Here is a 27,210-nt window from a genome sequence, read left to right as displayed (position 1 = left end):
GATAAACTGCAGAATTGGGCTGAGAGGTGGCAAATGGAGTTCAATGCAGCTAAATGTGAGGTGATTCACTTTGAAAAGAATAACAGGAAGGCAGAATACTGGGTCAATGGAAAGATTCTTGGTAGTGTGAATGTGCAGAGGGATCTTGGTGTCCATGTACATAGATCCCTGAAAGTTGCCACCCAGGTGGATAGTGCCGTTAAGAAGGCATATTGTGCGTTTGGTTTCATTCATGGAGGGATAGAGTTCCAGAGACGCAGTATGATATTGCAACTATACAAAACACTGGTGTGGCCACACTTGGATGTACAGTTCTGGTCGCCATAGTTCGGGAAGGATGTGGAGATTTACCAGGATGTTGCCTGGTCTGGAGGGAGGTCTTATGAGGAAAGGCTGAAGACTTGGGTCTGTTCTCATTGGAAAGAAGGCGGCTAAGAAGGGATTTGATAGAGACATACAAGATGATCAGAGGATTAGATAGGGTAGACAGTGAAAGTCTTTTTCCTGGGATGATGGTGTCAGCTTGTACTAAGTGGCATAACTACAAATTGAGGGGTGATAGATTTAAGACAGATGTCAGAGGCAGGTTTTTTACACAGAGAGTGGTAAGGATGTGGAATGCCCTACCTGCTAATGTAGTCAACCCAGCTACATTAGGGAGATTTAAACAATCCTTAGATAAGCACATGGATGATTTTGGGATAGTGTAGGGGGACAAGCTGAGAATAGTTCATAGGTCGGTGCAACATTGAGGGCCGAAGGGCTGTTCTGCGCTGTATTGTTCTATGTTCTATCTCTTACAAATAAAAACGAATAACAAAACACAAAGTAGAGCATTTGAATAGATGTATCTGGAAGTAATAACGATGTGGATGAGATTTTCAGCAGTGTCGTTGGGACAGACGCAATGTTGCAGAGTTTTAAGGCCAGTTTTCCATGGAGAATATAGCCCTCAATATCGGTCTGGGTGCTCTGTGATTACTGAACTCCATCGAAGATTGAGGTAATCTCTGGTTCCTTTCAACTTTCTTTAATGCAACCCTAATCAATCATTACAACAAAAACTCAAATCCATTGATGACCAGGTTGAACTCCAACTTCTTCCACCTTTCAACTTCTAATCAATTACCTAATCAACTTCTTCCACCTTTGAAGATATTACACCCTATTTCATCAAACCTAACCAAAGACCAAGCCCAATATTTAAAAACCTTTACTTTCACTGCGATTGTATACAAATTACACAGGTAGTCACTTCAGTTTGATTCATTCTGACCGCTCACATTCCTTCATTGCCTCTCACTGTCTCATGCTCCTCCACTTTCCACTCTGTTATCTCACTTTCCCCCCTTTTCCAATCTGCCCCTCTCACTCTCCCCCTTTTTCAATCTCTTTCTCTCTCACACACACACACTCTCCTACCTTTCCCACTCTGTTTATCTCACTCCCCCATCCCATTTTCTCTCTCTTGCCCAGCCAGCATCACCAACACCCCACGAAACCTTGTATCAGCCAATCAAACTTTTCCATTGGAATAGTCAATCAGAACACTGACACGTGAGGGAGCAACAACCCTTTGCAAAACCCATTTTGGGCATTAAAAGAACTCCAGAGATTGCCAAGACAGGCAGAGGGCTATATCAGGTTGCATGCCTCTGAAGACAGACTGTATCAGTTAGGACTAAATTAACTGGAGTTTAGAAAAATGAGGGGAATCTTATGGAAAGCTATAAAATTCTAACAGGACTAGACAAGGTAAATGCAAAAGGATGTTCTCATTAACCACAGAGTCCGGAACCAAGGGGTCAGAGTCTAAGGTTAACGGGTAGGGCATTTAGGACTGAGCTGAGAAATGTCTTCACCCAGAGAGTGGAGAACCTGTGAAGTTCTAAGCCACAGAAAATGATTGAGGCCAAAACCCTGAAATGCTTTCAATAAGGAGTTAGATATTGGCCTTAGGGTTAAAGGGATCAAAGGGTTTGGGGGTGAAAGCGGGAACAAGGCCCTGATGGTCAGCCATTGTCATACTGAATGGCAGAGCAGGCCTGAGTTTATTTTTCAGGCAGATAGATTCTTGATGATCAAAAAGGTAAAAGATTGTCAGAGATACACAGAAATGTAGAATTGAGGTTAAAATCAGACCAGCCATGATTTAGTGAATGGCTGGGCAGGGCTGAATGGCCTTCTCCAGCTCCTAGTTTCTATATTTTCATATCCTCAGTAACATGCAGGAGCCTACATTCATAGAATAGCACTTACTGATGAACAAGGGAGTCAGAGAGTATTGGAGGTGAGAGGGAACACGGGGTTCATAGGAAACTATGATACAGGCCCTATGATTCTTGGTGTAGATTCCATTGTAACTACTAACTGGACAGGATATTGTAGGTACTGCCGCTAGGTTAGATTTCCACCCATGCTTACCTGTATCTCTTCTGTTCCACCTCAAAAACATTGTGACAACATCTCGGCTCACTACTCTCTGGGTGAAGAGGTTTCTACTCATCTTAGTCCTAAATGGCCCACTCTGTATCCTTCGACTATGAACCCCAGTTCTGGACTCCCCAATCATTAGGAACATCACCCCACGTTTAGCTTGTCAATCATCTTATTTAGAATGTTCCTGCTCTATCTTTTAGATGCATTTCGTGTGCTTTTATTTTTTTTTTAAATAGTTTGAATGCTTCCACCTGCAATAAAGATTTCAACTCTAAACCTTAAACTTTAAAGTCAGCCAATACATATCATTCAGTCTACGCGTCAATACAGATGGTTTAGAATGTAATTGGCGATGTAGTTGATAGCCAGCATGGTTTCTTCACAGGTTGGTCTGATCTGAGATTCAGGCAACAGGAAGCCATATTTGCCAGTATCACGGAGTTCAAAGGTGAACGAGTACTTGATGCCAAGGTCATAGGCCCAGTCATCAGAACCGCCAGAAGCGAGATCTATTGTGAAAAAAATTTATGAAAAATCAATGAAGCCATTTTTTTTAAAAAGATGTGTCACATAACTGTAGCAGTCACCTGAGATTAAGTATCCCACCCCAACCCTTGATACCCATTGGTCAGGACTTTGGGAGTCACACAGGAGGTGTTGAGTGCCATACTGCTCCATGTATTATATCAGAGAGCAAATAACAGCACAGAACCTCCAAAGAAACTGGTCACACTGGTGCCCCAGTTTAAAGGTTTACAGGATAGATTTGACCAGTGTATGTCATTTGCCAACTTTAATGGTTTTCCCATCTGGAAAGGAGGCTTTAAGATTTAAAGAGAAGCAGGCAGTCAGTAAACTATTTGTAAATAAATTTCAACATCATGACGGACGCTGTGTTCCATCAGGTTTTTTTCATGTTGCATTATGTAGAATTTACACAATACTAGGCCATCCAGCCCAACTAATTTATGATGGCATTGATGCTCCACCAGAGCCTTCCCCCCACCAATCTAACTCTAAAGTTTATTTGCATCTCCTGCTATCCCTTTCACCACTATGTACTTATCTAGTTTCCCTTTAAAAAAGGTAATTATGTTATTTCCCATGAAGGATATCTGTTGATTACTGCAATCCTCCCTTTACTAGATAAGTAAACCATTAAAAGGTAGAGATACAAAGAACTGCTATAAATATCTAAGCATTGCAACAGTCACACAAACAATTCCTGGTTGATCAGGGACAGTATCCTCACTTAGAGTCATAGAGCCATAGAGATGGACAGCATGGAACCAGACCCTTCGGTCCAACTCATCTATGCTGACTAGCTATCCCAACCCAATCTAGTTCCACCTGTCAGCTCCCAGCCCATATCCCTCCAAACCCTTTCTGTTCATATGCCCATCTAGATGCCTTTTAAATGTTGCAATTGTAGGAGCCTCCACCACTTCCTCTGGCAGCCCATTCCACACATGCCCCATCCTCTGCGTGAAAAAGTTGCCCTTTAGGTTTCTTTTATATCTTTCCCCTCTCGCCCTAAATCTATGCCCTGTAGTTCTGGAGTCCCCTACCCCAGGAAAATGACTTTCATGGGGGTTGAAGAGATTTGGTATGAGGGAGGGGGTGCTTGGAGAACAGACAGAATAAAGGACGCCCTGGGTTGGCCTTCTTCATGGGCAGAGATAAAAAGAAATCCAGAAACTAAAACAAGAAATAACATAGGGAGGGAGAAACTGAATACAAGAGGGTGAGGGAGGAAGAGGAAGAAAAGCTCAAGGATCTAAGCTGTGAGAGAAACCATTAGTCCATACTCCACCACTCAAATCCTGACATCAGAAATAAACTAAATCAGTGTCCCAGTTTGCCCATCACAGAGTTCAAAGTTGAACAAGTACTTGATGCCAAAGTCATAGGCTCAGTCATCAGAACCACCAGAAGCGTGAAAAAAATTTATGAAAAATCAATGAAGCCATCTTTGCTTAATAACTTAATAAACTCATCCTGACTTAGTCCTGATAAAGTGGATTCACAACCAATTGCTGCTTAGTCTGATCCTGGGGGAGCTAAGACACCCAAAATCTTACAGGGGCTTTAAACACCAATTGAAACAACAATATTGGGACAGCAGGAAAAGGGGTAGGTCAGTCACTGAGAGAGCGACTTCATAGAAGAGCTACATTGTGAAAGTAGACCATTGAGTCCATGCCAACCCGCCAAAGAGTATCCCAGGCAGACCACTCCCCTCTACCTGTAATTCTAAATTTCCCATGGCTAATCCACCTAACCTACACCTCCCTGAACACTATGGGCAATTTAGCATGGCCTAGCCACCCTAACCTGCATATCTTTGGACTGTGGGAGGAAACCCATGCAGAGAAGGTGCAACTCCATGCAGGCAGTCACAGGAATCAAACCCGGTCCCTGGCACTGTGAGGCGGCAGTGCTAGGCACTGAGCCACCATGCTGCCCAATTTGTTTGAATTAAGACATGAGCAATGATGTTGCAATGACTTGAAATTTACGTAGCATCAAAGCTGGAAGGACAGTGTAATGGGATGTTGGCAGGGGTGTGGATGGCCTTGTAGTATTATCAGTAGGCCATTACTCAAAGACCTGGGTAATGTTCTCAATTTGAATCCTGCCATAGGTGAGAGTGGAAATTAAACTCAATAAAAAATTTGGAATTAATGATGACCATTGTGGGCGGCACAGTGGCTCAGTGGTTAGCACTGCTGCCTCACAGCACCAGAGACCCGGGTTCAATTCCCGCCTCAGGCAACTGACTGTGTGGAGTTTGCACGTTCTCCCCGTGTCTGCGTGGGTTTCCTCCGGGTGCTCCGGTTTCCTCCCACAGTCCAAAAATGTGCAGGTCAGGTGAATTGGCCATGCTAAATTGCCCGTAGTGTTAGGTGCAGGGGTAAATGTAGGGGAATGGGTGGGTTGCGCTTCAGCGGGTCGGTGTGGAATGTTGGGCCGAAGGGCCTGTTTCCACACTGTAAGTAATCTAATCTAAGTAATCTAATCTAATTGCCGATTGTCAGGAAAACCTATCTAATTCATTAACGTCCTTTGGGGGAGGAAACTGTCATCCTTACCTGGTCTGGCCTACATGTGACTCCAGACCCACAGCAATGCGGTTGACTCACAAATGCCCTCTGGGCAATAAATGCTAGCCTACCCAGCAATACCCATATCTGAGAATGAATTTTAATAAAAGGAGACTGGAAAATCTCACAGTCTGCATATACAGGTACTTTCAGTGGGTTATGAGCAAATGTAACTGGCATTTTACAGTGCTTTCACATCTAGTTGATGCTTTTGCGAAGCAACGAAATTAATCAAGCTGCAGCCTTCATGTTCAGCTGTGGCTTTCAAGGTGGAGGAAGTATTTAACTATCAAAGCTGTGCTGCTCATATTACATTTGAAAGTTGTAACCCTCCTCCCCTGTTTCTCCAGCTGTGGTTACCCAGCTTTCCTAACTCCGTCAATACTCATATAGAATCTCCCTTTGGGGATGGTGTGCCTTAAATACATTCAGTGTTCACCTTGGTTAGACACAGCTGAGACGGGATAGGCTTGGATTGTTTTTCTTGAAAGCAGAGAAGGCGGAGAGGGAACATGATTGAGGTGTGAAAGGTTATGAGGGGTATGGGCGGGGTGAATGGAGAGCAGCTGTTCCCCCTTGGTTGAGGGGTCAATCACAAGGGGGCACAGTTTTAGTGTGAGGGGTAGGAGATTCAGAGGGAATTTGGAAAAACACTTATTCACTCAGCGGGTGGTGGGAATCTGGAATGCATTGCCCTGGATGGTAGTGGAGGCCAGAAACATTGCAACCTTGAAAAAATAAAATTGGATGACCACTTCAAATACCATAACATTCAAGGATATGGGACGAATGCAAGAAATTAGCGCACCATTAGTAGTGGTTCTGTAAGTGCAGACTCAATGGACCCGAGGGTGTTTTGTACACTGCACGAATCTATGAACTGAGTGCAGCCCTACACAGCAGGGTCAGAGTTAAAGGGGGTGACATTCCAGGGCTCCATGTCTCGGAGGAATGGGGGAGGCCAGGAAGTTGCTAAGCCCCCAGCTGACAATGAGCCTCTGGAGTCATCCATCAGGCCAACGTCGGCCATCCAATTGGAAGCGGCCGGAGTTCGAGCGGCGCTCCCAAATGTAGTGCTCCTGCTGGAATAGACAGTGGGGACAACCACCAGACAATACCTTCTTCACCCAGAGAGTGGTGAGTATGTGGAAATCTGACACAGGGAGAGACTGAGGCCAAAATACTGTATGTTTTCATGAAGAAGGAGTCTGATATCATTCTTAGAACTAAAGGGATCAAAGGGTATGGGGAGAAAGTGGCAAAAGGGCACAGAGTTGGATAAACAGATAAGGTCATATTGAATGGAGGAGCAGGCTCAAAGGGCTCAAAGGAATGAACTACTCTTGCTCCTGATTTCTATGTTTCTATGAGCATTGCTTTGCTACATGTGGCATCCTCCATTGAGACATTGGCTTGATGTACAGAGCTACCTCAACCTCTCAATCAAGGGTTCCTGGGTATAATTTTGGACTTGCAAGCACTTGCGTTGTCAATGACCCCTGCCAGGCACTGCCAGAGCAGGACAACAGATAAATTGGAAACCAACAGGAATCAGCTCAGCTGCAGCAAGTCAGAACAAATGTTCCTCATATCAGCAGTGACTGCCTGCCTCTGAAGGCTCCCCTCCTGATAATGACAATAGCCATCCTAAAAAAGAGGCACCAGCACCTCAGAACGCCACAGTGGCACTGTGCAAAAGTCCCTGTGATATTCAGACTCTTGTGACATCCAGGCTAACATCAAACCCAGCTCCTAGCCACAGTCCAGTGAAAAGCAAGGGGGAAGCATCAAAACCCAGCACTCAAAAAATGAAAACACACCATTCTGGCACAGAATAGATACGTATTTTGAGTCTGGTGTTACTCAGCTGTTCTTTATTGTGTTGTTTTCTGAAAGATGTTTTTGTGGTGCTTACAAGTGGAATAAAGATCCTGTTGTTCAGTGCCAGGCTGCAAAACAAGGAGACATCCATCTAGACTTTCACAGGCAGCAGTGTGCATCAGAGAGCCTTAAGCTGTTAGGGTAAAGATCTGATAAGGTCTTTTCCAAAGACCTTAAAGCAACTCCTTTCTGATGTGTGAGATGGCCTGCTGGAAATGCCTTAGGTTCAGAGTCTGTTTTCCTCATTGGAGAACCAATTAAAGTCATTGTCATGTAGTCATAGAGGTCTACAGCATTGAAAATGGTCCTTCAGCCTAACTTGCCCATTCCAACTATTTCACAATTAAGCTAGTCCCATCTGCCTGCATTTGGTCCATATCCCTCCATGCCTATCCCATCCATGTACCTGTGTAAATGTTTCTTAAATGACGACATTGTACTCACTGCCACCACCACATTAGTAGCTCATTCCAAACACTCCTTTTGACCCAAATTCCATTTTAATTTGCAATTTTCTTTCATTCCTACCTTACGTCTCTCTTCCATTGGCATGTACCGTTGCAGAGAGTGGGCAAACAGATCACTGTCAAATGTCAAACAAGGAGGTTGCTCTTTGTGTGACAGTACCATAGCTTGCACTTCAAGTCACGTTCTCTTCTTTTTCAGATTAAAGACCTTCTCCTTTGGTCACTTTGAGTTGATTTCAATGGCAGCAAGTCACAGGCATTTGTAATGGCCAAGTAATCATGGCTTGTTTGCTGCTTGATGCCACTCATATTGTGGAAATAATGATTACACAGGAGGAGATTCTACAGCCACACTCTGTTCAATAGTAACATAATCAGGAGTGAGATCTCTCAAAATTAATTGGCCTGATGAGATCAGATCTTCTGGTGTGTATGGGTGTTAGCATTAGGGCGGCACAGTAGCTCAGTGGCTAGCACTGCTGCCTCACAGCGCCAGGGTCCCAGGTTCGATTCCAGCCTCGGGCGACTGTCTATGTGGAGTTTGCGCATTCTCCCCCTGTCTGTGTGGGTTTCCTCCGGGAGTTCCGGTTTCCTCCCACAGTCCAAAGATGTGCGGGTCAGGTGAATTGGCCATACTAAATTGCCCGTAGTGTTAGGTCTATTAGTCAGAAGGAAATGGGTCTGGGTGGGTTACTCTTCGGAGGGTCGGTGTGGACTGGTTGAGCCGATGGGCCTGTTTCCACACTGTAGGGAATCTAATCTAATCTACTCCATCCCCTCTCCGCAGAACATAGAACATTATAGCGTAGTACAGGCCCTTCGGCCCTTGATGTTGTGCTGTGTAACCAATCTAAAGCTCATCTAACCTACAGTATTCCATTATCACCCATATGTTTATCCAATGACCATTAAAATGCCCTTAATGCTGGCGAGTCGACACAATTAGCTAAAATGCTGTAACTTTTATTGCAGATGATGTGGAGGTGCCGGGGGGTGGACAAAGTCAGACGTCACATGACACCGGATTATAGTCCAACAGGTTTATTTGAAACCTCAGCTTTTGGTGGGGAGCCCCTTCGGCAGGTAATGAAGGGGCAACACTCCGATAGCTTGCGAGTTCAAAGAAACCTGTTGGACTATCACCTGGTGTCACGTAACCTCTGCCTTTTTAATGCAGAGATATTGCAGGAGCGTTATCCTATTTAAATGACCCTAGAAATGAGGGATGAAATAAAAGGAAGATTGAATAAACATCTTATAACCCGCTTCTACAGATGTAAGCACATTATCCTACAGCATGCTTTTACTTAAATTAAAAATATATTTAGTATTGTAGCAAGTGCAGCAAAGCAATCAGAAACTTAGGTTTAAAGAGCAGTATATAAGTAGCTACTATGTTTTCAAAGTGGTTTTGTAGAACTCAAATCAACACAGTCCTACACCTACACCTAGCTTAGGGTTGGAGATGGAGGTCACAAAAAACTAGCAACATCTGTTAAACATCATGAATCGTTACCAAGAATCATTTAAACAAAAGATGCTTACACAGTGAGCTTGCTCCAGAACCAAAGGTATACTGAGTTCCATAAAGACTCTGCAAAGCCAAGACTGCATTCTGAGCGAGGTTAGCCTGAAAATAGATACACCAAGTATGAAACGTGATTGTTAAATGTGACAAATGTCATTATGCAAGACTCTGCAGAGGAAGACCCTGCTTTGAAGTTGCAATAAGCATGACTGTTCATCACCAAACTGTCCGAAAGTCAAATGGTGCAATGTCATAGAACCATACAGTCATACAACACAGAAGCAGACCCTTCCATCCAACCTGTCCATGCTGACCAAATATCCTAGACTAATTTAGCCCCATTCACCAGCGTTTGGCCCATATCCCTCTGAACGATTCCTATTCATATACCCATCCAGATGCCTTTTAAATGCTCTAATTGTACCAGCCTCCACCACTTCCTCTGGTTGCTCATTCCATACACACATTATCATCGAATATATTCCTCAGTTTCTCCACAATAAGTGTACACTGGAACATAGTCTTTGTATAACTCAGTGCTGGCAAATTGCTATGTTAAATTTAACATATCACATGACAAAGTGTGAAGTGATACCTTTCAGAAGTAAAAATGAGGAAAGCCAGTATGAATTATTCAGCCAAAGATGGAGCTGGACTGTTCAAGCCTTGCTAACTTGCTGTTTGGAATTTAGAACTCTCCTTTTTAACCTCTGACCACAATTACCTCGATCTTGGTGAATTGTACAAGGCTAAGAGGGGGTGCAGCAACAGAGAGACTGGAAGATATTTCTGCACAAGTTGGTGAAGGTTGCAGGGCAGGTTTATTCAAAACGTGCTTAATAAGATATTCAGGAACCTAGGTTTCACAGAGGGAATAAATGCATTAGCAAAACTTTAATGAGAGAGGGTGCAGAAGAGATTCAGCTAAATGCTACTACGCTAGTGGAAGTGATGGCCCAGTGGTATTATCACTGGACTATTCATCCTAATGCTCTGGGGACCAGGTTCAAATTCTACCATGGCAGACGGTGGAATTGAATTCAGTGAATATCTGGAATCAAGAGTCTAATGATGACCACGAATTCACTGTTGATTGTTGGGGAAAAGCCCCATCTGGTTCATTAATGACCTTTTGGGAAGAAACTGTTGACCCGCATGTGACTCCAGACCCAGTAATGTGGTTGACTCTTGACTCTCTCTTCCTGTGAATGATTTCTTACTGGCGGTAATGTGGGGGAAAATAAAGGGAAAAAAAAGGCATGTCCGAGGTTCTGATCACTCTGAGAGCTGGATCAGTGTGTGAAAGACTCTCCATTTTTGTATGTTAGGGAGAGGAGGAGACTGACTTCTGACCTGCCTGGACCACACAGTCAGTGTGTCTCATTAAAAAATAAACAGGAGGGTCAGGGGTTCTGCTAACTCTGGGAGCCAGCTTTGAGCTAGCTGGGTCAGTATCACAGACAATGCATGTGTAAATAGAAGGTGACTTGGTGACAGGATACCAGCGTCTGTGCAGTTATCTCATATTTCTTCACCAAGAGAGTGGTGAACTGAGAAATTCATGATCACAGAATACTGTGGAAGCCAGGTTGCTGAGTAAAAAAGAGATTGACAAGTTTTAAAGGCATCAAGGGACATGGAGAGAAAGCATTGAAATGGAGATTCAGCAACAGCATATTGAATGATCTGGAACGCATTATGAAAATGGGTGATGGAAGCCAATTTAAGAGTAAACTTTAAAAAGCATTTTGGACATACGATTCACAAGGAACAGGACATGGAGAGAAAGCATTGAAATGGAGATTCAGCAACTGCATATTGAATGGTCTGGAACGCATTATGAAAATGGGTGATGGAAGCCAATTTAAGAGTAAACTTTAAAAAGCATTTTGGACATACGATTCACAAGGAACACCATCCACAGCTCTGGGGAAAGAACAGCGGAGTGAGTATAGTTTGTACCTCTAACAGAAAGCAAGTAGAAGTTATGATAGGCTGAATGGCCTCCTTATATGCAGGATGATTCTAAGTCATGCACAAAAATCAGTATTTTCCAACTAATGTAAGATAATAAATGAAGCAATGGCTACAGCATTGTAATTGGATACTTCAAAGTTTATCCAACCAGCACATTTGTGACTTGAGGACCAAGAAGCCAACATTGAAAGACAGGAGACAGGAGCAGGAGTAGGCCATTCAGCCCCCAAGCCTACACCACCATTCAGTCTGGTCATGGCTAATCATTGAGCTCAATACCCTAACCTCACCCTCCACCATATCACTTGGCCCTTTGGCGAACTCTAACTCCTTCTTGAAAACACAGTCTTTTGACTTCACCCAGATACTGTGGGCAAGGTCAATATTCCACAGGTTACCACTCTCTAGGTGAAGAAATGTTTCCTCATTTCAGTCCTAAAGTGTTTACAAAAACAGAAACTGCTGGAAACGTAGGTCTGGCAACATCTGTGGACAGCAATCAGAGTTAACGTGTGGGGTCGAGTGATCCTTTTCAGAACATTACCCTCAAGCTATGGCCCTATGGTTCTGGGTTCTCCCACCATTGAGAACATCCTTATTGCATCTAACCTGTCACGTCCTGTTGGAGTTTTATCTGTTTCTATGAGACCTCCCCACGCCCCACATACTTCTAAACTATGGCGAATTGACTCAGTCTCTCCTCATATATCAGTCCTGCTATCCCAAGAATCAATTTGATAAACCTGACAATTGTTATTCCAAATGTTTATTGAATTCAACTTTCAACACCTGCTATGATGGGATTCAAACTGATGACCCTAGAAAATTAACCTGGGGTTTTGCATTACTAGTCTAGTGACACTACCACAATGTCAATTCCCTTTATGTAATTATCAGTTAAATAGCTTTAATAAATTATGAGTTCTTTCCTAAGAAGCAATTACCTACCAGCTCATTGTGGTTATATGCCAATGAATAGGTGTAGGAGTATGGGAACAAACATTTCTGTGAGTACGAATGAATTGTGAGATAAGCCTTGATGATTGAACTGTGATTACGGATGAAGTCTGCAACTGCCTTGACTTCCTTTTCAGATTCTACAAATGGTCCACAGTAGACATCAGAACATGGGTTATTTGAGGATCCGTTGGCTGTAGGTCAAGCAGATCGGAGACAGTTACAAGACAGTCATCTTTTACATTTAATATTATCTACCTCTTCCCCAAGTCATCAATAAAGAGCCAAATCATCCAGCCTCATCCCACACATCTACAGGCTTCCTCATCACCACGCCTCACTTGATGCTTGTGTCAAAGGGATGAAGAATATGGTACGCAGCTCATTCACCTCCTGGGCACCATTTAGCTCATAGCTCTCAGACACCAGCACAACACAAACAGTCAGTTGAGGTTGGCTCAGAATGTTCAAGATGGAGGGACAGACAGCCTTCATGGCTCTGATGGAATGCATCCCAGGGTACTAAATGAGATGGCAAGTGAAATGGGAGATGGACTGGCAGTAATTTTCCAAAATTTGCTGAACTCTGAGGCAGTCCCAGCAGATTGGAAAGTAGCAAATGTGACACCACTGTTTAAAAAGGGAAATAGACAAAAGATGGGGAATTATAGACCAATGAGCTTAACCTTTGTAGTGGAGAAGATGCTTGAGTCTATTAACAATAGTAGGGCATCTCAAAAGAAATTGTCCCATTGCACAGACACAGCATGGGTTCATGGAGGGCAGATCATGTTTCACAAATCCTTTGGAAATCTACGAAGACATTACAAGCAAGGTGGACAACGAGGACCCAGTGGATGTGGTGTACCTAGATTTCCAAAAGGCCTTTGGCAAGGTGCCGCACATGAGGCTACTACATAAGATAAAGATGTATGGTGTTAGGGATAGAGTATTAGCATGGATAGTGGATTGGTCAACTGACAGGAAGCAAAAGGTGGGGATAAATGAGTGCTATTCTGCCTGGCAACCAGTGACTAGTGGTGTGCCTCAGGGATCGGTGTTGCAACTGCAATTATTTACAATTTATATAGATGGGTTGGTAATTGAGACTACGTGTACAATGTCAAAATTTGCTGATGACACTAAGATGAGAGGCAGAGGAAAGTGTGCAGGGGACTGTGAAACTTTGCAGAGGAACACAGATAGTTTAAGTGAGTGGGCAAAGGTCTGGCAGATGGAGTACAATGTAAATAAATGTGAAGTCATCCATTTTGGTAGGAGTAACAGTAAAAAGGATTATCACTTGAATGGTAAGAAGATGCAGCATGCTGCTATGCAGAGGGTCTTGGGTGTCCTTGTGCATGAAACACAGAGGGTTGGTCTGCAGGTACAACAAGTAATTAGGAAGGCAAATAGAATTCTATCCTTGATTTCTAAAATGGTTGAGTTTAAAAGCAGAGAGGTAATGTTACAGCTGTACAGGGTACTAAAGAGGCCATACCTGGAGTACTGCGTGCAGTTTTGGTCTCCTTAAGAAAGGATGCACTGACACTACAGAGGATGCAGAGGAGGTTCATTAGGTTGTTTCTGGAGTTGAGGAAGTTGGCTTATGAGGAGAGACTGAGTAGACTGGGATTATATTCATTGGAAGTCAGAAGAATGAGGGGGGATTCGTATAAAAACATATAAAATTATGAAGGGAATCAATAAATTAGAAATAGATAGGATGTTTTCAATGGTCGATGAAACTAGGACAAGAGGGCATAGCCTCAAGATTAGAGGGAGCAGATTTAGGACTGAACTGAGAAGGAACTTCTTCACCCAGAGGGTTGTTAATCTATGAAATTTCCTGTTCAGGGAAGTAGTTGACATTACTTCAGAAATCGCTTTTAAAGCTAAGGTAGATACTTTTTTGAAAAATAAAGGAAATAAGGGGTATGGTGAACATGCAGATATTTGGAGCTGAGTCCACACAAAGATCAGCCATGATCTTATTGAATGGCGGAGCAGGCTCAAAGGGCCAGATGGCCTACTCCTGCTCCTAGTTCTGATGTTCTTACGTTCATCAAGTTCCTCAGGCTCTAACTATACTTAAGTTCTTTTAAAGCATATTGCATGAGGTATCGTTAGGATAACTGGAAATTTGGGATCAACTCCTGTCCAGATTCAACAATTCATTGGGGCCTTTGGTACCAGCACACTGGGAGTGGGAGGTAACGTTTAAATTACTTTAATTCTTCAACAGGGGGTCTCACTAGTTTACGTAAGCACAAAACTCTAAATCTGAGAACACATCATTACATACAAAAGATGGTTTATTAAAATGTGGGGACTTACCACACCATTGAGCATTGAAGTTTCTGTTTGGATCGGTTCCCACACAGACAGAGTTAAAATTCCTGGATCTTGTCTTCCTCCAAAGTCGATCCTATTGATAGACATGGTGATCAGGTGCAGAGGTAGAGAAAACCTTCACCCTCTTGTTATCATTAGACAGAGCAGCATAAAGGAAATGGTGTACTGACATCTTAATCCAGCACAGTATCCAGAAGTTGGACCAGGTTGGATTTCAGCCTCGGGCGACTGTCTCGTGGAATTTGCATGCTCTCCCTGTTTTTGCATTGGTTTCCTTTGGGTGATCTGGTTTTGTCCCACAGACCAAAGGTGTGCAGGTTAGGTGAATTGGCCATGCCAAATTGCCCATAGTGTCCTGGGATGTACAGGGTAGGTGGATTAGCTGTGGAATATGCAGGGTTACGGGTGATAGGGCAAGGAATGGGTGTGCTGTTATTCAGTTAAAAATCACACAACACCAGGTTATAGTCCAACAGGTTTAATTGGAAGCACACTAGCTTTCGGAGCGTTGCTCCTCTGTCAGGTGGTAATGTTGGGCTCAATCCTAACACACAGAATTTATAACAAAAATTTACAGTGTGACGTAACTGAAATTATACATTGAAAAATTGATTGTCTGTTAGGCCTTTCATCTGTTAGAATACCGTGATAGTTTCACTTCTTTCATGTGTAAATCATAAAACATTTTTTTAAAAAGTTGCATTCTCGGGTTAGCTGTTAACAATGGTGATAGCTAGACAATATGTTGAAGGTTCTGGATTAGTGGTGCTGGAAGAACACAGCAGTTCAGGCAGCATCCAAGGAGCAGCGAAATCTGAACTGCTGTGCTCTTCCAGCACCACTAATCCAGAGTCTGGTGTCCAGCATCTGCAGTCATTGTTTTTACCTAATATGTTGAAGGTGTTGGCCCCCTGTGTTCTCTGTCTATGCCATGATGTTTAGATTGATTCTAATCTAAAAATCTAATCTAATCACTTTTTAGATTAGAATCAATCTAAACATCATGGCATAGACAGAGAACACAGGGGGCCAACACCTTCAACATATTGTCTAGCTATCACCATTGTTAACAGCTAACCCAAGAATGCAACTTTTTTAAAAAAAGGTTTTGGGACTTACACATGAAAGAAGTGAAACTATCATGGTATTCTAACAGATAAAAGGCTTAACAGACAATCAATTTTTCAATGTATTATTTCAGTTACATCACACTGTAAATTTTTGTTATAAATTCTGTGTGTTAGGATCGAGCCCTCCACTACCACCTGATGAAGTAGCGATGCTCCAAAAGCTAGTGCTTCCAATTAAACCTGTTGGACTATAACCTGGTGTTTGAGGAGAAAATGAGGACTGCAGATGCTGGAGATCAGAGCTGAAAATGTGTTGCTGGAAAAGCGCAGCAGGTCAGGCAGCATCCAGGGAACAGGAGAATCAGGAAGGGCTTATGCCCGAAACGTCGATTCTCCTGTTCCTTCCTGAAGAAGGGCTTATGCCCGAAACGTCAATTCTCCTGTTCCCTGGATGCTACCTGACCTGCTGCGCTTTTCCAGCAACACATTTTCAGCTACAACCTGGTGTTGTGTGATTTTTAACTTTGTACACCCCAGTCCAACACTGGCATCTCCAAATCATGACTGTTATTCAGTGAATCAGTGTGGATTCAATGGTCTAACTGGCCTGTTTCCGCACTGTAGGGATTTAATGATCTTATAAGTGAATGGTACAGCAAACATTGTTTTGCCTTCTTGGCATGTTACTTGACACCGTTTACCATCCTATCTCTGGATAAATGTGGGACAATCTCTAGAATTTCTACCCTAAATTTATCCACCTTTTTATCTTCCATTCTTCCCTTAAGATGTTCCTTAAATCTTGCCTCTTTGGCCTTGCTTTTGGTCACTTGTGTGGCTAACTCTGTGCGAGGTTTGTGGTCAAATTCTTCTCTGACAAAACTCCTGTGAAGTATATTAGTGAGTTTAGGTTGTGAGGTCCTAGCAAGTTGTAGTTGCATGGATGAAAATTACAAGGCCGAGGGGTGAGAAAATGGGTTTAGGTCTCATTGTACAAAACACTGAATGAATCCAAGGAATTGGATATTGGACTTGGGGCTATTGGCAATGGATTTGTGGAAAAAGGAGTAGCAGGCTATTGAGTTGGATAATCAGCTACGATCATAATCAAAGGCTAAGTGGGCTCAAAGGGATCAAAGGGCTGATTGACCTACTCCTGCTCCTTTTTTTTTGTTTCTATGCTTCATGGAGGGGCTAAATGGCCTCCTATTGAGCTATACATGTGCATGAATAGAAGACTTTCAGTAAAGTCATTAAAGGTTTTGGTAACCATGAATGTTTTTGCAACTTAAGTAAGAAGACAAAGTCAAAAATCACACGACACCAGGTTATAGTCCAACTGTATTTGAAAACACTAGCTTTCGGAGCACTGGTGTCATATGATTTTTGACCTCGTCCAACCCAGTCCAACACCAGCATCTCCGTATCATAAGCAAGAAGAGATCAGGGAACATTATGCAGGTGGATGTCGGTACTGTTGACCGGGAAGAAACGGGGTTGGAAGTCTGCTCAAGGACTGATAAATACCGAGACTACAACAGTCGCATTCACCCCCCGATAAAGGCCGGGGTGGGGGGGAGAGAAACTGAGTCATTATCCATATGTAATTCTTTCAGGTGGATTTGCTGACTGAGGATTAGTACATAGATTAGAAATTGGGACTGACCAAGTCCTGGGTGGACTTTATAAGCAACACTGTAGCAGAAAGAAGAGACCATTGCAAGAGATTCTTTGGGATACAACTTGATAAACAGAAATGAAACAAGAGAAAAGGCAATCCCAGATTGTCGGAAATATTATCTCCAAAATACCCCATGCAATCCATTTGATCCTTACCTCAGTCCAAGAATAGACATAGCCATCTACATTTAGAACAGGAATAACCAGGAAATCCAACTCATTAAGAAGACAGTTCAGGAGAGAATCTGTTCCATGCGTTCTAATAGCCTGTAGAGTATATGTACCATTTTTATTGAATACTGCATTTGACCTGTTTCTCAATCTCTGTGTAAGTAAATGCTACAAGTGCTTTCAGTTTGTGCTACGAACCTCTTTCACAAACCACTGGCAAAATGCTGGGGAGATCCATTCCCTGGCATGGATCCCACAGTCCATGAAGATGGCGGGTTTCGGAGAACCTGTTCTCTTGCCAACCTTGAACAATATATTCGTAGACATCAACAGACTATAAACTTCTTTATCAGTTTAACCCTAAACTCGACCGAGTTTTTGCAACACAACACTAACATGCAACAGCAGGCTGGGGCAGAGAGATCCCAGACTGTCACACCAATAGTGAAACACGATCTTACCCGGAGGAGATAGATATCTCGTCCCTCATAGCTCTGTCCAATTTTAAGCCGCGAAATTAGGTTTGGATTTTTATTGGCAATGGTAGCAATCCAGGATTCAATCTGCAAATGATTATCAAATTTGAGACACTCTGGAACTTATTTTTATTATTACTTTACATAAGAATGTCTTGTTAAAGGAAGATACATTTATAAAGTCCATTATTCCTGTACTTATTTCACACCATTATCCAATTCGAAAATCTCTTCCAAACCCACATCCTCTCAGAAAACTCCTTTCATCGGTCTCTGGGGTTTTGCATATTCATGATTACATTGGATGTACAGCATAGAAACAGACCATTCAGCCTCTCCTGCCCATCTTGATGTTAATACTCTAGGTGAATCCATCCCATTATTTCTCCATTTATGTCTAACATTGGAACCATTTATTTTCATTGTGGGGATACTAAGGCTTTAAGAGGTTATTTTGTCATTTCTTTTTCTTTTGAATAGAGGTTTTAAGGAAAAGGTTCTGAGCAATCTACTAGAACCACTAGAGAAAACAGCTTGAGATGCCTTGTTTTTTTTAAAAAAAACATTGGAACAATAGAAGCAGCCTGGATGGGTGTGGTCAAGCTTCCACAGAACCAGGATTTTTAGTTTTTCAGTAGCCGCAGGTGTTGCTGGGGTCTCAGAGGGTTTAAAACTGCAATAAATCTCTCCCGGCTGCTACACTGTCTCAGAAATTTCTCTTGATTTTGTTTTCCCTCTTGGGCAGCTGGAGTTACCTGTGAGACAATCTGTTTCTGAATTTGCCTTTTGCTAAGGATGTGTTTATGGGATGCTACGATATTGGAACAGTTAATTAGCAATAGTTATTTTACCTATTATTCTGTTAAGTTTTCCAACAGAGTTACATTATTCCAATTCCTTCTTTCTTTTGTTGTATTTTAACTCATGTGAATGAATAAAACGCATTTTGCTTTAAATCAATAATTTGGCCAAATGATTTGCATCTGGGATGCAACACTTTACACTTATCTTTAAAATAAGAAAAAGTTAGAGTCTAGACTATCTTCTGAATATTTTGAGGGAATTTGACCTGGTCCATAACATCTTCTCCTTCAAATACTTGTCTAGCTTGCTCTTAAATGTGTCTACACTGTTAACTTCAATCACCCCCTGTTGTATTGAGTTCCACATTCTCACTATTCTTTGGATAAAGTTAAAAATCACACAACACCAGATTATAGTCTAACAGGCTTATTTGGAAGCACCATCTTTCGGAACACTGTTCCTTCATCAGGTGGTTGTGGAGTATAAGGTGGTAAGACACTGAATTTATAGCAAAAGTTTACAGTGTGATGTAACTGAAATTATACATTTAAACAGACCTGGATTGTTTGTTAAGTCTCTCATCTTTTAGAATGACCATGCTGGTTTCAGTACTTTCATTTGTAAATCGCAGAACATTCTTAAAGTTATATTCTCAAGTGTACTTTAATAATTGTGTGATTTTTAACTTTGTACACCCCAGTCCAATACCAGCATCTCCAAATCTTATATAAAGATGGTTTTCTGAATTTGATATTGGATTGCTTGGTGATTATTATACATTAATAATCTTTAATTATACTCTTTCTCAGGTGAGGAAACCTTCTCTCTGCAGCAACTGGATCAGAACCTCTCATCATTTTAAAAACCCTTACACCTCAGCCTTCTTATTTCAATATAAAGGAGACCCAGCCTATCAATTCTTTCTGTAGCCAGCCATTTCTGGGATCGAGCTTGTAAATCTTGTCTGCATCCTTTCTGATGTCCCTGTTTCCATTCACACTATTGTGTGCATTGCTGGTTACAAAACTGTGTTCGAACCGAGATTCAATATAAGTTTAGCATAACTTTGTTATTATTGAACTTCATTCCTCTAGCAATGGATTTATTGGTTTTATTTCTCCTGACCTTGCTAACACCAGGTGACACAATGTTTAGTGATGGCTTACCTGCACTTTGAGGTCCTTTGATGCCTTTACCTCATCTAAACTTGTAATATGTGACTCTCGTTTCCCCTCTACAAAAATAAACTACCAAGCACTTATTGTTCAATTTCATTTGCCAGTTATTGCTCAGCCTGCAAGTTTGTTGATTTCACCATGTGATTTGTTACTGCCCTTGTCCATGTTGACTATTCCCCACAATATGGGTGTCATATTCAACTATACAGCTTGCATTTTGCTTTCCAAAGTCCAAATTGTAACGCATTTCAGAGTCAGAAGGTTCAGGTTCAAATTTTCCACCAAAGATGAAATCATTCAGTTCAGACTGATATTCCAAGGCAGTACAGAGGGAGAACCCTACTGGGAGAAGTACTAACTTTTGGGTGAGCCATTTCTACCCTCACTGTTGGATATAAAACATGCCAAGGTATTCTTTGAGCAGGAAAGTTCTCCCATTGCTGTGGCTAACACTTCTCCACGAACAAAAAGTAAACAGATGATCTGGTCATTTATTATGTGGTGTTTGTGAGAACCTGCTGTGTATAAATTGGCTACACTTCAGATATTGTGACAACATCTGCACCGCACAATATATACATAAAGCTCTAAGATCATGAAAAGCTCTTATGTCTTCCAATCCCTCTCTCTCTCTCCTTTATTTATTTAAAAGTCACATAACACCAGGTTATAGCCCAACAGGTTTATTTGGAAGCACTAGCTTTCAGAGCACTGCTCCTTCATCAAGTGGTTGTTTTATGTTGTTATTAGTGAGAACATAACATTTGGAATACCCCAAATAGAAAGGGAGTTTAGTAAGCACTATGGAAGACCCTGTCAAAGGCTAGCCTCATTAGCATCCTCTGCCTCCTTCTCACTATTGTGAATATTTACAATGAGCTGTAACTGTCAGGAATGAAAGTTATATTAATACGTCACAGTGCTACAGGCTCACACCTATTTAACTCCTTCTGCTGAACAGTTAGAACAGGTACATGAGGGTAAACTGGGTATTGTGACTGGCACAAAGGCAGCCAAAGAGAAATATAATTCAGAATTAATTGAGAAAACATATCAAAACCGAATGGCCTCTTCCTACCTTAATCTTATGACTGGCAAAGATCTCACAGCACACTTTAAAGAACGACGACAGACAATTTAGTTTTTACCTGATCCCAGTTATGGTAACTTTCATAATCATAGCTAAATGATCGGGTCCTTATTCGGTCAAACTGGTTCTCAATCAAGATCTGCAAGTTCTCAGTTAAAATCCTGTGAAATGGAATATAGCGGGAGTATCACTTTTTTTAAAAAAAGGTACAATGAGACTATTATAATGATCAGTAAAAAGTTAATACAGGATCAGAAACTAACTCATATTGCAATCCAATCTTCTCCAGTTCAGCCTGGACATCTGAGGTCCATTCAGCACCCACCCTGAAATCCACACTCCTGTCTGTGGTCACCAAGTCAATTGAATGTGGTTGCCAAATATCAACCTGTGGTCATAATAACACCACAATTAGCTTAGCTTTAATTAAAGAGGAACTTGTGAATTAAGCAAAGTGAAATCATACCTTCCTAGTATGGGACACGTTCCTGAGAAATTGCAGGTGCTGGTCAGTTTCCGGAATCAGGCGAAGCACTCTATCCCTTTCAAGAATAAATAAAAAAAATGTCAGACTTGGTAGATCTTCCAGCCTCCGTCAATTTCACAGCACATCCAGAGAATTTCCTCACCCCTGGTAGTGTCCAGCCGGACCCGAGACTGCACTCGCTACAACTACACCCAGGAACAAAAGTATTTCCATAGTTTTCCCAGGATTGACACTCGGTACAGCTTGAGTACATAAATACGGTTTCCAAACTCCAGACCAGACTTCTGTCTGCAACACAACACATCCCATTTCCGGTTCAAACCTGAAATTTGCGTATCATGTATTTGGAAACAATCAGATGTTTTCTTAACACTGCTTGTAGATGTTGGCGAGTATTTTAACTAGAGGATTAGGAATGTATCATTTCACTACTTCCAGCTCCTCTCCTATTCAGAGATGATCAGAAGGTACAGGATTAGCTCACTTATCACTTTTTTTTCTGATTCATTTCACTTCATTCTATTTCTAAAGCATTTCAGGGAGTATTGGCTAATAAGGAAACTGATAGATTTATATTGCAAGGACTGGTTGCTTGGATATGTTACCAACAACATCAAGTTAGCTTACTATTGGTTTCTTATGGTAAATAACACCAGCACCTGCTATTGTGCTGTCCTTTGGGTTTCTTAAAAGAAAGCTGTTTACTAACGCAGCAGGTTAGCCATGGACTCAGTGATCAGTGTTCATGCCTTTAAGTCACACATTCGTGGACTCAGAGATATAGGATTGTAGTCATACAACGCAAAAACAGACCCTTCGGCCCAACCAGCCCATGCTGACCTTGTTCCCAAACTAAACTAGTCCCACCTGCCTGCACCTGGCCCATATCCCTCTAAACATTTCTTATTCCTATATTTATCCAAATGTCTTTTAAGCATCCTAACTGTACCCATGTCCAGCATTTCCTGTGGACGTTCATTCCTCATTCGACCCACACTCTGTGAAAAAAAAATGCTCCTCATGTCTTTTTTGAATCTTTCTCCACTTACCGTAAAAATATGGCCCCTCGTCTTGAAATCCTCCACCCTACAGAAAAGAGAGACGCCCGTCATTCACCTTATCGCTGCCCCTCATGATTTTATAAACCTACTGCTCAACCTCTTACGCTCCAGCGAGTAAAAGGTCCCAGCCTATCCAGACTTGAGGGAATGTGAGTGAAGATTAAGGTCACAGTCCAGCCTGCAGTCTTGAGGTGACTGTAAAAAATTCCACAGTATGATTTCGAAGAGGAGCAGGAAATTTCTCCCTGGTGACCTGCACAATGTAGATCCTTCCGCCATCACATTAAACACAGCATAGCTGATCTTTTTGGTATCGATATTTGTTTGATCTTGCTGTTCACAAGTGCTGTGCATTTCTTACATTGCAACAGTATACCATCACTTCAAAAGTAATCAATTGGCTGTAAAGAATTTTGGGATGCCCGCTTGTAATGAAAGGTGTTACATCAATGCACATTATTTCTTCCTTCTTTAAGGTAGATAGAAGCCTGTTCAATGCAACTCAATGAGAAAATTTGTGAAATGATGGGTGGGCACATCGGAGTGCTGATTCCCAAGATGTTGATCAGTATTGTGTGACTCACCACCAAGAGCCAGTGGAACCAGCTCAGCTCTATTTAAAACACTCACTGTCATTACAACCTGCAGTCTGCTCTTCAGTAACCTCAAAACGATGATGTTAATCGGAAGACTGGCATATTTTTGAACTCAATATTTTCTTCAATTTGTCACTAGGAGGCTGGAATATAGCCAATGTTGACAGATACCAGGATTGGGTCCATCAACACAGAGAAACATAAGACAGAGATATTGAGTTATTTAAAGTTTAAATGTACTATCCTGGGGTTCTATCAAGATTACTGGAGAGAAAGTATGCTTTCATCATTCTGTACCTGAGCTTCATTATCTTTGGCATGAGTTAGGGAGGGGGTTATCTTGGTGAGGAATGGAATTCTGATGTGTTGTATAATTGGTACAATAGTAACATGACATTTTTAACAAGACAGCATCTCTCAGGCACAGAGCCAGTAACATTGCAGTCAGAGACAAAAACATAAATTGCTGGAAAAGCGCAGGTGGTCTGGCTCCTACATTTTCCTTTATTCTGCTGTGAGGAAAAACCTGAGTTTCAAAAGCTCATGTGCCAATAGTTGAGAAAAACAGTCAATGTTTCAGGTCCAGTCACCCTTCTTCAGTCATGATTTGGAGATGCCGATATTGGACTGGGGTGTACAAAATTAAAAATCTCACAACACCAGGTTATAATTCAACAGGTTTATTTGGAAGCACTAGCTTTTGGAGCGCTGCTCCTTCATCAGGTGGTTGTGGAGAATAAGATCGTAAGACATAGAATTTATAGCAAAAGTTTACAGTGTGATGTAACCCAGTCCAACACCGGCATCTCCAAATCATGATGATCATCGACACCACTAACTGCCGGCTTAAAGTTTAGATTAGATTAGATTACTTACAGTGTGGAAACAGGCCCTTCGGCCCAACAAGTCCACCACCCCCCGCCGAAGCGCAACCCACCCATACCCCTACATGTAGCCCTTACCTAACACTACGGGCAATTTAGCATGGCCAATTCACCTGACCCTGCACATCTTTGGACTGTGGGAGGAAACCAGAGCACCCGGAGGAAACCCATGCAGACACGGGGAGAACGTGCAAGCTCCACACAGTCAGTCACCTGAGGCAGGAATTGAACCCAGGTCTCTGGTGCTGTGAGGCAGCAGTGCTAACCACTGTGCCACCGTGCTGCCCGAAAGTGGCGAGGATCTCCAAGAAGATCACACATTTTAACACAGAAATCAAGTTTCTACAGAAATGCAGGAAACAAGGAAAGATCCAAAAAGAATTATGGATCACGAACCCGCTCAAATCGACCTACAACACAGACTAGGCAGAGAGACTTTGCCACCGCCCCTCTCGCAAACTCCTCAGTCATCTCGTGCACCAACTCTACAGCAGGTGCCACAACCTGGAAATTCAGATGGAGTCCACACACTCAGCCTGCGCTCAGGATACAACAGTACAGTTATGGGGCATTGCCATACAAGCAAGGCAACAAAACTACACCACGTACATGTACATCAAGAACAAGAAACTGAAGAAACTTGGCATCTTCACCAGCAGTAGCCAAGCCCACCCTGGCACCCTGGCACATTATCACCACGGGGAAGTCGGCCATCAATCTATGGGACCAGACCCTTCAACTGGAAGAGATTTGAAGTTCTTAGCAGGTGGGTTTCTGCCCCACCTCCAAAATGGACCCCATGGTTCTTGCAGCAGACACAGAGGAATTCATCGGACAAATGAGACTCCGGGAATTCTTTCAAGATGCCAGCAGTGATCCCAGTGAATCCACCGAGGAACCGGAACAGTCATCACAGGGATCCGTTGAGGAGCGAGCAAAGAAGGAGTCAACTTGGATCCCACCAGAGGGCAAATAGGAGAAAGTGAGGACTGCAGATGCTGGAGACCAGAGGGCCACCACCCTGGGCCTGACATGTGTACTCAAATCGTCAGGAAATATATAAATGCCAGACTCATCAGCCGTACCCACAAGGTAGAGCAAAACATCACAATCGACGTTTCGGGCATAAGCCCTTCTAAGTCTGTAGAAGGGCTTATGCCCGAAACATCGATTCTCCTGCTCCTTTGATGCTGCCTGCCCTGCTGCGCTTTTCCAGCAACACATTTATAAGCTCCCACCAGAGGGCCACCACCCTGGGCCTGACATGTGTGCTCAAATCGTCAGGAAATATATAAATGCCAGACTCATCAGCCGTACCCACAAGGTAGAGCAAAACATCACCCGTTCACAACGCAACGCCATCCGTGCTCTCAAAGGCAATCACAACATTGTCATCAAACCAGCAGATAAAGAAGGAGCCATTGTCATTCAGAATAGAACAGATTACTACAAGGAAGTGTACCGACAACTGAACAACCAGGGACGCTACATGCAACTACCGGCCAACCAGACCAAACAGCGCACCCATAAACTAAACACGCTGATTCAGGACTTTGGATCCAGACCTTTAGAGTTCCCTATGTGCCCACATCCCACGTAATTCTCACGTAGGTGACTTCCACTGCCTTCCAAAGATACACAAAGCCAACACACCCCAGTATCAGGCCCATCGTATCAGGCAATGGGACTCTGTGTGAGAACCTCGCTGGCTATGTCAAAGGCATCTTGAAACCCATTGTATAGGGGACCCCCAGCTTCTGTCATGACACTACAGATTTCTTACAGAAACCCAGCATCCACAGACCAGTCGAACCAGGCACATTCCTCGTCACAATGGATGTTTCAGCACTCTACACCAGCATCCCCCACAATCACATCGCAGCAACAGCCTCAGTACTCAACACCAACAACTGCCAGTCTCCAAACACCATCCTACAACTCATCCGCTTTATCCTCAATCACAACGTCTTCACCTTTGACAACCAGTTCTTATCCAGACACACAGAACAGCCATGGGACCACATTTGCACTCCAATATGCCAACGTCTTCAGGCACAGGTTTGAATAAGACTTCTTCTCTATGCAGGACCTCCAACCAACATTATATACCAGGTACATTGACGACATTTTCTTCCTCTGGACCCATGGCGAGGAGTCACTGAAACAACTACACAGTGATACCAACAAGTTTCATCCCACCATCAAACTCCCCATGGACTACTCTCGACTATCTGTGTCATTCTTGGACACGTGCATCTCCATCAAAGATGGACACCTCAGCACCTCACTCTACCGCAAACCCACGGATAACCTTTAGATGTTACACTTCTCCAGCTTCCACCTGAAACATATTAAAACAGCCATCACCTGTGGACAAGCCCTACGTGTACACAGGATCTGTTCAGATGAGGAGGAACACAACGGGCACCTGGAAGTACTCAAGGATGCCCTCATAAGAACGGGGTACGATGCTTAACTCATCAACCGCCAGTTCCGACGTGCCACAGCCAGAATGACCTCCTCAGGAGACAGACACGTGCTGCGACCGACAGGGTACTCTTCACAGTACATCCCAGGAGCTGAGAAATTATGCCATGTTCTTCGCAGCCTGCAACACGGTATCAATGAGGATGAGTACTTCACCAAGACCTTCCCCACACCTTCACTTCTCGTCTTTAAACAACCGCCAAACCTCAAACAGATCATTGTCCGCAGCAAACTGCCCAGATTTCAAGACAACTCCATACAACCCTGTCACGGTAGGTGCTGCAAGACGTGTCAGAATGTGGACATGGATACCACCATTACACATGGGAATACCTCCCACCATGTACGTGCCAGGTACTCATGTGACTCAGCCAACGTTGTCTATCTCATACACTTCAAGGCAAGGATGCCCTGAGGCATGGTGCATTGACGAGACCAAGCAGAAGCTACGGAAACGGATGAATGGGCACCACACAACAATCAACAAACAAGAGTGTTCCCTCCCAGTCAGAGAACAC

At 42.8% G+C, this 27,210-nt stretch overlaps 1 protein-coding gene across 2 annotated transcripts; it reads right to left on the bottom strand.

Annotated features, from left to right (window-relative positions):
• Positions 1-734: 734 nt before the first annotated feature.
• On the bottom strand, positions 735-21,958 carry LOC122556361 (carboxypeptidase B-like). Of its 2 annotated transcripts, none has more exons than XM_043702994.1 (11): positions 21,807-21,958; positions 21,644-21,719; positions 21,441-21,565; positions 21,236-21,338; positions 18,091-18,192; positions 17,828-17,932; positions 17,615-17,725; positions 14,691-14,781; positions 12,345-12,547; positions 9,437-9,521; positions 735-2,948 (listed from the first exon to the last, which is right to left on the bottom strand). In XM_043702994.1, the coding sequence occupies exons 1-11, from the start codon at positions 21,875-21,877 to the stop codon at positions 2,761-2,763; spliced, it is 1,260 nt and encodes a 419-aa protein (XP_043558929.1). In that variant the 5' UTR covers positions 21,878-21,958; the 3' UTR covers positions 735-2,760. The 2 variants fall into 2 exon arrangements, with proteins under 2 accessions (XP_043558929.1, XP_043558930.1); XM_043702995.1 differs by lacking the exon at positions 735-2,948 and adding an exon at positions 7,406-7,492.
• Positions 21,959-27,210: the final 5,252 nt, after the last annotated feature.

This window comes from Chiloscyllium plagiosum, chromosome 13, assembly GCF_004010195.1.
Source record: "Chiloscyllium plagiosum isolate BGI_BamShark_2017 chromosome 13, ASM401019v2, whole genome shotgun sequence".
Classification (NCBI taxonomy): domain Eukaryota; kingdom Metazoa; phylum Chordata; class Chondrichthyes; order Orectolobiformes; family Hemiscylliidae; genus Chiloscyllium; species Chiloscyllium plagiosum.
This window is presented reverse-complemented; position numbering and strand designations above follow the sequence as displayed.